Below are 10,732 nucleotides of genomic sequence, written 5' to 3'. Positions count from 1 at the left end.
GTTCCATCCTGGAGTATCACTTTAATACATTACCACAACTGGTGGCAAACCCTACTATTAGGCCATGTCTTTTCTGCCTCTAAGATGGCAACCCTAGTAGAGCTACATATAGCTACTGAACTACTGTACAAACTGACAAAGTTTGCTTGTTGTCATCTTTTAAACAATGTAACTGTTCAGATAAATAACTTATCTTAAAGCATTGTATCTGGTAAAAAGTTGACTTTAACAAAGGAAATTGCTTGGGTTCTATCCATCCATTTTCTTAACCAGTTATCCTGTTCAGGGTCGTGGGTGGCTGAAACCTATCCCAGCTGTCACTGAGCGAGAGGCGGGCTGCACCCTGCACTGGTCACCAGTCAATCAGGGCTGACACAAAGACAGATACCTATTCACACACACACTCACACCTACTGACAATTTAGAGTGTTCAATTAACCTGGTGAGCATGTTTTTGGACTGTGGGAGGAAGCCAGAGTACCCGGAGAGAACCCACACATGCACGGGGAGAACATGCAAACTTCACACAGAAAGGCCCACCTGCCACTCTGGGAATCGAACTGGTGACCTTCTTCCTGTGAGGCTGCAGCACTAACTGTTGTGCTACCGTGCAGCCCAACACAAAACTTTATCTCCTTAATACATTACCATATCTGGTGGCCCACCCTACTATTAGGCCATTAATGGTCAGGCCACTTACCCCCATCTGGGGGTGTCCTGTTGTTTTCTGCCTCGGAGGTGGCAACCCTAGAAGAGCTACATATAGCTACTGAACTACCATACAAACTGAAAAAAGTAAATTAGTTGTGATCCAGTCTCCATTCATCCCAAAACCAACACAAGCCTTGTTAAAAGCCACGCCTTCATGACAGTGTGCATGAGACTCCAGGCCAAAAGGTGGTGCTGGTGGTGGTGTAGTCCAGTTAAAACACATCCTCCTCACTTCACATTTAGGTTGTAGCTAATGCTAGGGTTCAGAAAGGGTAGAAACCTGCTGTTGATGAGCTCTGGGGATGGCATAATGATGTGTACACTAAGATTTTGAAGTGCATGAGGCTCTAAGGAAGTAGGAATCAGTCTGACCTTTTAGAGGTAGTTTCATTAATCATCCACAAGCTGAAGGAGCACAGGAGGTTCCATCGGTATGTGCTGCACCAGTCCAACGCTGCCAAAAACTAGTCACGTAATAACTGTCAGTAACTGTCAGTTATTGTCAGTTTGTAGCTAGAATTGAAATATGAATGGACAACACACCAAAGCAACACATGCAACATGCAGGTTGACTCCGTCTTCATTGACTGGTCCTCGAGCAACCACTAACACACAATGGTTCCTACATAAAGATTTCTTATTTTTCAATTCATATAACTTTTGTTCAACCAGGAGAAAATCTCTGTGTGATCAAAAATCTCACTAAGTGTGTCCTGGCCTAGACAACAGCAGTGAACTACATTTTCTTTTTACTACACTGATATCATAATTCAGTACCATGAAATAAGGTGAAATTTCAGCATCATGCAATAAAGGAATGCTGATATTTCTTTTCTATTTTTGGCAAGGCAGCAATACACTTCCTTATGATATAATACACAATTATGTGTATACTAATGTATATGTCCCTGTTCCGTCTCTCCTTCAGTTAGAGATTCCTTGGTCTGAAAACCAAGGAGCACCCTTGCTTTGACCTCTAATCTGAGATCAGGTGTGTTTACCTGTAAACTAAAACCAGGTCTTCTTGGATTGAATGGATCACGTTAGTGTCTGGGACTTAATGATTTATGGATGCCTCCCTGACGTTACCCTGCACTGATCCTGATTAATGAACTGGAGACACGTCTGCCGTCCTCTCCCTCTCTGTCTGTGTGTGATCAGATTTGGAAATGGTCCACAGGATGTGAAATAACAAGTGACATCTCCACTGACAAGCCACCATCAATAATGTAGAGTCTGTGGGCGGACAACAAAGACGACCCAGCCCACAAACAAATGCAGCCGCCAGCCGAGGGAAGAAAGAAGTGAAGTTAGCAGACGGGCGTAAACAGCACTTCAGACGGACTGTTTTCTTCTCCTGTCCTGATCCCTGCAGCGTGGAGGAAACTGTGTCTGATGTAAACAGTGGAAATAAAAACAGAGTAAAGTCCAGGATTAAACAGCTTTTATTGAAACAACTCCTGCTGAACAGGAACAGAAGAAAGGAACAAACAGAAAGACACACATGAACACATACATTTACTTCAATACACAATCACCACTTTTATTTCTCTGTACCAGGCACCAGATGTTGTAAACATGTAGGAAATAAACCTGGAGGACCTGAGTGTGTGTGCATGTGTGAGTCTGTGTGTGTATGAGAGAGTGCTACAGTTATTGCATGGCAGAGGGACCCTGTGTGTACGGACATGAATCTCTGCCCTCAGCACTCGGCAGTGTATTTCAGACTGTGCCTGTTTGTGGTCATGTTGGTGTGTATGTGTGTGTGTGTGTGTGTGTGTGTGTGTTTCTGTACAGCTGATCATTGCTCCTTTGTTTACTGACTTGTCAAATACAGCAGCTTTCTTCAGCAGGTAAATGCTTCAGAGTCTGAAAAGATTTACAGCCTTTTAAAAGGGAAGCCAACACTTGAAGAGCTCCCTCTGCTGGCTGAATGTATGGATCATCATTTATAGCACCTTCTCCATGTTAAAGGGGACATATCATGCTTGTTTCTCCTTTTCACTATGCCAGACTAGGATGCCTGTAAAGCATTTCTGCCCTCAGTACAAGTCATTTAGTTCCTTCATGTCCCCACAATAGCGTTCTCAATATCCTCATTTTAGGCCATTCTGAAGATCTTGTTGAAACGCTCCGTTTGGAGAATGACCTCCAGTAACCTCACAACGTCACAGCCCTTTGTGCTCTGATTGGTCAGTTCTATCAGAGGGGAGGAGGGGGTAGAGCCAGGGGGCGGTTTTTGCAGCATGGCAGTATTTACAAAATCGCCATATTGGATTGGGCAGACTGAGCGAGTTTGCTGTTTGCCAAAACTTCACCGTAAGGCATTGATAGCAGTAATAAAATGGCAGAGTGTAGGATACGTCCTTTTGTATTGGACCCCGAGTCAGACCCGGACGGTTCTGCAGCTCAGGAGGAAGAAAATCCACCTCGAAACAGATCATCTCAGGAGGCTTCAGTGTGGTGAGTCAAACCGGTACTGTAACGTATAGTTTATAGGTTGATACTCGGCTCTTGGTGGGTGTATCCCTCGGTGGTGGTTGTGTGACTAACTGACATCACAGAGGAGGAGCTGCTTTATCAGATAACCCCAATAAAAAAAAGGATCCTTGTGTCGTCACGAAGGTCGAAATCTCGCAGCCAACTGGCAATGACCTATTTTCAGAGGCATCAAATCTCGTTCTAGGATATCAGAAAAATACAATATGTCATTTTTTGAAAAATCAGGGGATGTAAGATCTTGTTTTCAAATTTGTTATATTATATGTAAGTATTAAATCAGGGATCAGCATGATATGTCCCCTTTAATGTGAAATGGGCCAAACTTAAAACAACAACAAAAAAAAAAGCATAAACATAAACAGAAAAAAATGGTGTTTCACACAACAGCTGCTCAGTCTGCACTAGCGCCCCCTGGTGTTTGTAAAACAATAGCACTCAGACACTATAGTAAATAGTATACAACAGAAAAGTCCCCTCTGAGAATTAACCAGGTTACAAATGAAAATTCAACATAACCAACAAGAACAATGAGGGCTGTGCTATATATGTTTGTATTATTGCTGAAAAGTAAACATTGATTATTATTATTATTATTATTATTATTATTATTATTATTATTATTATTAAATCAGAAGAGTTTTCAAGTCATTGCCAGTAATGTAAAACAATTCTTATCAGTGTGTTGGCTCAATGATCTTGATCAGGGGTGGCCAACCCGTGGCTCGCGAACAGCTTACAGCTCTTTGCCTACCAGTGTACCGTTCTTCAGTCCATTCATAAAAACTTGATTCGTTGTTATGAGTGAAGAAAGCTTTTTGTTCCAAAATGTAACATGTGAGTGGAGCGAGTTAGAATAGAAATACTAAATACAGGGACTCCACCTCAACAGTTTTATTTTGCACATATATACTTATCTTAAATCACCTTCAAAATCATGATCATCACTGTCCATGTACATCTTATAGCTTAGGCGATCATTACCCTGTATAGACTGCACTGTTTATATAGGTTTCTTGTTATTTTATCTCTTTCATAATTTCTTCATATCTAAATTTCTAAATTTTGTATCTTATTCTCACTTTATTATACTTAATATCAAGCTTTACAGGAATAATTCCGCTCAATGGTCTCCTATGAGCCTCTATACATGTGTGTCAGTGTCTGTGTCTGTCTCAACCCCCTTTTCTGCCTGTGTGTTGATGCTTTGGTTGGGATTGGAAATTTTTTTCTAACTTGGCAGTTGAGAGGATATTAAGATCGCGAGCTCTCCCAATTGGAGGCACAGATCAGCTCATGTGACTGACGGGCGCCCTATAGCCCGCCTCACTTCCAATATGGCTACAATAAGCCCAACCCCGATAAGCCGATAAGTTTTGGAACCTATGGTTAAATGTGATGTCAAGCTGTTTTCTGTCTGATATGACAGACATCATTTCAAAGTCCCAAAAATCTAAAGCACTATTCCATCGGCGTACACCATGACATGGACCAGGAATTCCCCAAAGGTACTCAACCTCCCCAAAAGGGAAACAGACTGAGCACGAATGACACTTGAGTCTTTTCAAATGGGAATGGAGAAAGAGGAAGAGACAGTGTGTGATTCTCTGTTCATGAGTTTTCAGTTGCGTGTGAGCTAAATACATGTGGTTTTGAAAACTGGAAATGTTTTCATTTGATGTGTTTTTATGTTTGTGTGTAAGAGGGAGTGTGTTTGTGAGCCCATGTGTATAATGTGACTCTTTGTAGTACCACAGTAATTTCTGTGGCTCTTGGTCTCTGACTGGTTGGCCACCCCTGATCTAATTAATGCAATCAAATAAAATCTCAGCTCTTGACTTGTAGATTAGTTATTCAGATTAATTCTGCTCTGCTGCACCACTGTTAGCTGAATCATGACCTGATGTGTGTGCTGGAGGAAAAATTTTCAGAGTTTCAGAGTATTGTCCCACCCTTTTAACACTTAATGCTCTAACTTGTCTCTTTCTTCATAATTCAAACAGGAAGCTGCGTGTTTATTGCTGGTTCACAGCAGACTGAACTGCAGAGTGGGACCTGGATGATCATGAAGCTTCAGGCCTTCAGTAAAGCTGCTGTATGTGAAAGTATGTGCAGTGTCTGTTCTTTAATATTCATGTTTCCATTAAGACAAAGACTGGACAGTGTAAGCTGGACCCATCCACTGTTTTCATTCAGGTCCTCTTTTACCACCTCTATCCAGTCCCATGCTTCACCCAGCCTGATAAGCTCTCTGTGGTCATCCAGGTTTATTTGCTTTAGACTAACTGTGCTTCTCTTGTGCTGCACACAACAAAACAACACGATAAAGATGGCTGATGGCAGAACACAGCATCAGGGTTACACGAGAGGAGAGGGACATCACGAGCGTCACATTGGTGCAGTTTAAAAAACCAAAAGCCTGATTTGTGCCCTGCAGGAGGGACGTGAACTGACAGCTCTCACATGTCTGCTTCTTCCTGAACACGTCTGAATCGACAGCCTCAGCATCAGATACAGAACCTGCTATTTAAAGTGCAGGAGAGACAAACTGCTGTGATTCCAGTCGAGCTGTAATTCGCCTTGGGGAGTGCTGGGAAACGGCTCATTTGAAAAACAAGGAGCATCTTAGCTGAGTCGGAGCACAGTTTCAGTGAAGCCAGCCCGCTTGGTTTTTAAGACTTCAAAACAGCACAGTGTGGCTCCAAAGACACCCAGGGGCCCTGGTAATTACTAAGACTTAAAGGGAATTCTTCACTTTTGAGTTCTGGGCTCTTTATAACCAGCTGGCAGGATCAGACACAGGGGTGGACCAACATGTTTACTGATACCGAACCACATTTACAGTGAAATCACAGTCGGCAGTTTTTCCAGTTCCAGTTGTTCTCTGGTTTTGAACAGAAGAGAGCAAAAAGAGATGCAGCCCCCTGCTCTTGCCTGTGACCTGATGTCACAGTTTGGAAATGTGCTCATTTATCCAGCGTTTTAAAAAGCAAAGATAAAAGATATGTTGAAACATTCAGGAAATATTCCATATGTCCTCATATAAACAGTTACTGTGACAGACTTGAAGTGAAGGATCCCATTCTTATAGACAGCTTTAAGGGGGAAACAGACTAAACTGAAACAGTGATGGTGTAAATCAGAAGGTGTCATCATGTCTTGGGATGGGCTCAGACTACAGGAGTTTTATCAAATCCACACTTCTGATGGTCAGAGGAGAATCCAGTTTGGACCCTTGGTCATGGTTTGGTTCAGAATATTTGTAAAGACTCAGACGGATGGTCCCAATAAGTCTGCTTATTCTCCAGATCTCTGACTGGTAAACCAGAGTTTCCGCTCACACAGGTTACTTATTGACTATGTTAGTCGTTCATGGCTGCTCATGGATTACTGTTGGTTCTGTAAAAAGTAATAATATACCACAATGACACTCAGTACTGATGTCAGTCCAATACTAGTTCAAGATTTGCTGATTGGATACATGAACATAAAAGCAATATAAACTGATCCAGTCTCAGCCCCTTAGTGCAAAATGTCGTAAAGAGGTTGGCTCAGCGCACAGACCGACTCAAAGACTCTGTCAAGGCTCAACCTCAACCAACTCTACCTCAACTCTACCAAGGCTCTGATTTGAATCTTCAAAGATTTTACCAAGACTCTACTTGACTCTACCTAGATTCTAACACACTATACCAAGACTATACCAAGACTGTACCCACACTCTACCTTGACTCTACCAAGACCCTACAAAGACTCTACCTGGAGCCTACCTAGTCTTGTGTGCCTTGTCCCAGACACTACCTTATAATAACTTTTAACTGATTCCTCCAAGTGTCTACCTAGACCCTTTCCAAATCCTTCATAGGCTCTACCAAGACTCTCCCAAGAGTCTACCTTACCATTGCATAGACTCTATCTAAAACCCACCCAGCCTTTAGCTGGACTGTATTGAGACTTAACCTGAGTTCTACAAAACCTCTACCTACGTCACCACTAGGACTCTTCTTGGTCCTTACCTGGACTCTACCTGGACAAACCATATTCTACCAAGCCTCTACCATGACTCTATGAAGACTCTACAAAGACTTTGACTTGACCTTATAAAGACTTAAACTAGACTTTACCCAAACCCCACCTATACTCTATGAAGACTCTTTGAAGTCTCTACCTTGCTATTACCTAGACTCTACTGAGGCTCAACATGGACTTCTCGCAGACTCTATCTAGAAACTACTCAGACTTCAGCTAGACACTACTAAGACGCTGCCTAAACTCTAAGTAGACTCTATCTAGTCCTCCACCTGGAGTCTCCCTGGGCCCCCGAGTGGATCCTATGTAGGCTCTAACCAGATTCTACCTAGTGTCTATCAAGGCTTCCCCTAGAACTGTACCAAATCTCCCTAGACTCAACTGAGATTCTTTTAAGACTTTACCCAGACTTTAGCAGGACTTTGCAGAGACCCAACCTAAACTCTACCTGAACATCCACCTGATCTCTTCCTGGACCCCCACATAGATCCTACCCAGACTTGAAGACCTGGCAAGTCTTGGAGAAGACCCGGTGTAGTTGAAAAAAGCAAGCGTGCTTCCTGCAGTCAATGTTCTTAGCATTTTCATACCCGTTCTGTTCTGGTGAGAGACTGAAGTCCTGCAGCTTCCAACTTTTATGGAGAAACATTTGGCCCATGATGCAAGCATGGGCTACCAGAAGAGAGTAAACCAACAGGTTAACATTCACTTGATGTGAAACGATGGAGGCCATCTTGTTTAGAGAAGGGTTTTCATTTACACCTAGCTTTAATATCTTCCTTCTGCAGAGGAGAGCTGCAGGACTCATGGGTAAATACTGAACACAACAGTCACGTCTCGTGACCGTCGTCATGGTGCTCTTTGCATTGAAAAACTGACTTGTGCTTTTTCTTCAAGGACTGTTCTCTGTGTGATACCACGTAACCTGAGGCGACCTTTAAGACGATTTGATGAGGTCATCTGCCACTTGTCACTGAGGTCACGTATGTGGAACAGTCACACAGACAATGTGTTGCGTCACATATCCTCAGGGCTGGGCTTGTATGTGTAGGGGTAAGCTAGCCAGCTAGCCAACAGGTAGCAGTTGGGTGGATAAAGTTTATTGAGGGCTGTGTTGCTCAGGCTGCCTTCTCAGCGCCACGTGTCTGCTCTCTCATGCAGGTCACGCCTCTCTGCTGGCAGAGAGCTGAACTACGTGAGCAGAAATTTGGAGAGAGGGTTTATTTTGTTGCAGGAAAACATCTCTCTAAGAAAATTATATTCAAAATGACTGTAGGCTTTCTTTTAAGTTTTCATGTTGGAGTAAACTACAGGAGAATACTCATTTTGCAGTTTTACTTCTTTGCAGTCCTTGTGTTCCTGTGTGTTATGGTGAGTCTGCATTTCCACTTGTTTTCCTGTTAGATCATGAAACCAAAACATGTCTCCTGTGTGCATGTCACAGAGAATCTGGAGACTCCTCGTCCTGTCAGAATTTTGGCGCCTGTAGTCTGAGCCCTGCCATAGCAGCTGCTGAAAAGTAATCTGGGGAACCTCTTCTTCAGATTATCGTGCCTCACAGTGTACACCACATGTTCAAGAAAACACAAACCAAACATCGTCAGTGAGAGTTGAAGAAGCCTCTGTCCTATGGCTCTGAAAACAGTGTAAGGTTCACATCTTATTCACAGAAATACAGTTCAGACGATTATCTGCTACGAGGCTCTGCTCGCTCTGCAGGAGACAGAGACAGCAGGAGAAAGGGGGCGGGGCTACAATATTCACAGCAGAGAGGACGGGGAGAGGATGGCCGTATCTACGATAGGATTTGAAATACTATTCACTAACTAATCGTTTTGTAATTATAGAGTATTATCAGAAACTTGGAGTTGTCAGTCCAGCAGCTTTGTTTTGTGTGTTGATCTGCTGTTTCTGCCTCTTTCTTCAGACAACAACAACCAAAGGAAATCAAGAAGGAGGAATAAGGACACCAAACAACAGCTGCCAGTCTGTTGTTTCCCTTCATCCTGTGTGATTTCATCTTTTGAAGGAGCTAAGGTGAAGGTGTGTCAGGGTTAAGGAGGGGGTGTAAGAGCAGGGTAACTGCTCCACTTTGTGCGTTTTTACTCTGAGCAGTCAGAGGACATGGAGGAGAAATATCACACATGTTTTTCTGTGTGACCTTCCCCCCCTACTCATCCTCTGGGTGCCCTGCTCCTCACTTCCACAGCTGAGTGCTGAGGGTGTGGCCCGATCCCGTCCCCGGTGCAGCTGCAGGCCAACCAGCTGCCGGAGCCCCTGATTGGCTGAAAGCAGCTGGTGCTGGAGCTCCACCGCTCACGTTCATGCCCGACATCTGCTGGGTCATCTGAGGAAAAGAGAAAGAGAGGAGGGAGTCACTTGGTGCAAAAACAGACAGCTACTCCCTCATCCCGTCTGCTCCTGGGTTCTTCAGAGCTCCACCTCCACTCTCAGAGTGATACTCCGGGATGGAACAAGTTGGGTCCTATCACAAGGTTTAGGGCAGAAATTACCCCTACAGAAGTGTTGTTGTGCACCCCCTCCCTGCTCGTCAGCCGGTTTCCTCTGCACTCAGACGGGGCCATTTTTTACTTGACCAAAAACACAATAAACGGACTCCCACTGACAACATCTGATCTAGTTCTCATCGTGTCTCTTCCTCCTGGCAGGCTACCTGCGTTTGTTTATATCTGGCATGTCGCGCGCGCGGACTGATACACTAAGCAGCGAGCACCTCGTAGCCAGCTGTGGCTCTGCAGCGGAGGTAGCGCCGTTTTACGACACAATGAGAACTAGAGCTTTATTTAGCGGTGTTTTTGTGTGAAAGTAACACGCTGAAAATTCTCTAAATAAAGCGTGAATGCAGACCGATATCAGATTTTTTCAGTGGGAGTCCGTTTATTTGTGTTTTTGGTCAAATAAAATATGGCCCCGTCTGAGTGCAGAGGAAACCAGCAGAGGAGCAGGGAGGGGGTGTTTGAGTGCGAGCGCCCTGGGCTTCTGCTGCACAACAACACTGCTGTAAGGGTAATTTCTGCCCTAAACCTTGTGATAGGACCCAACTTGTTCCATCCCGGAGTATCACTTTAAAGGCTGATGGCAGATGACAGTGGAAGAATGGAGTCTGACTGTGATTGCTACAGATCTCTGGTTGCAGCAGCTAGCTGCCATTAGCCACAGTTAGCAGGAAAGTGCCACAGAGTGAAAGCTGACAGAAATCACAAAACAAGTGCAATGAAATCCAACAGTTGCATGATATAAGCAGATTTTATAAAATGATGCGTAACTAAATCTAGAGTTAAAAAGCTGACATTCAGTCATCAGCCCCTTTATTACGTCTGTCTTGCTAGTACCGTGTTGGACCCTTTTTCCTTCAGAACTGCCTTAATTCGTGGTCTCATAGATTCCTCAGAGAGTTTGGTCCATATTGACATGATAGCATCACACAGTTGCTGCAGATTTGTTGGCTGAACATCCATGATGAGAATCTCCT

The 10,732-nt window shown here is 43.8% G+C and overlaps 1 protein-coding gene across 5 annotated transcripts in view; it reads right to left on the bottom strand.

Annotated features, from left to right (window-relative positions):
• Positions 1-4,449: 4,449 nt before the first annotated feature.
• LOC141794859 (stromal membrane-associated protein 1-like) overlaps positions 4,450-10,732 on the bottom strand; it is a 183,374-nt gene continuing 177,091 nt past the window's right edge. For all 5 annotated transcript variants that reach the window (XM_074675425.1, XM_074675426.1, XM_074675421.1 and 2 more), the window contains exon 11: positions 4,450-9,586. In XM_074675425.1, coding sequence (XP_074531526.1) covers positions 9,437-9,586 — 150 coding nt within the window. In that variant the 3' untranslated portion in view covers positions 4,450-9,436. The remainder of the gene's footprint in view (positions 9,587-10,732) is intronic.

Source organism: Halichoeres trimaculatus, unplaced genomic scaffold (genome assembly GCF_033239565.1).
Source record: "Halichoeres trimaculatus isolate MK-OKI-2021-1 unplaced genomic scaffold, fHalTri1.1 fHalTri1_scaffold_8, whole genome shotgun sequence".
Lineage (NCBI taxonomy): Eukaryota > Metazoa > Chordata > Actinopteri > Labriformes > Labridae > Halichoeres > Halichoeres trimaculatus.
Note: the sequence above shows the minus strand (reverse complement) of the source record. Positions and strands in the feature narration are given on the sequence as shown.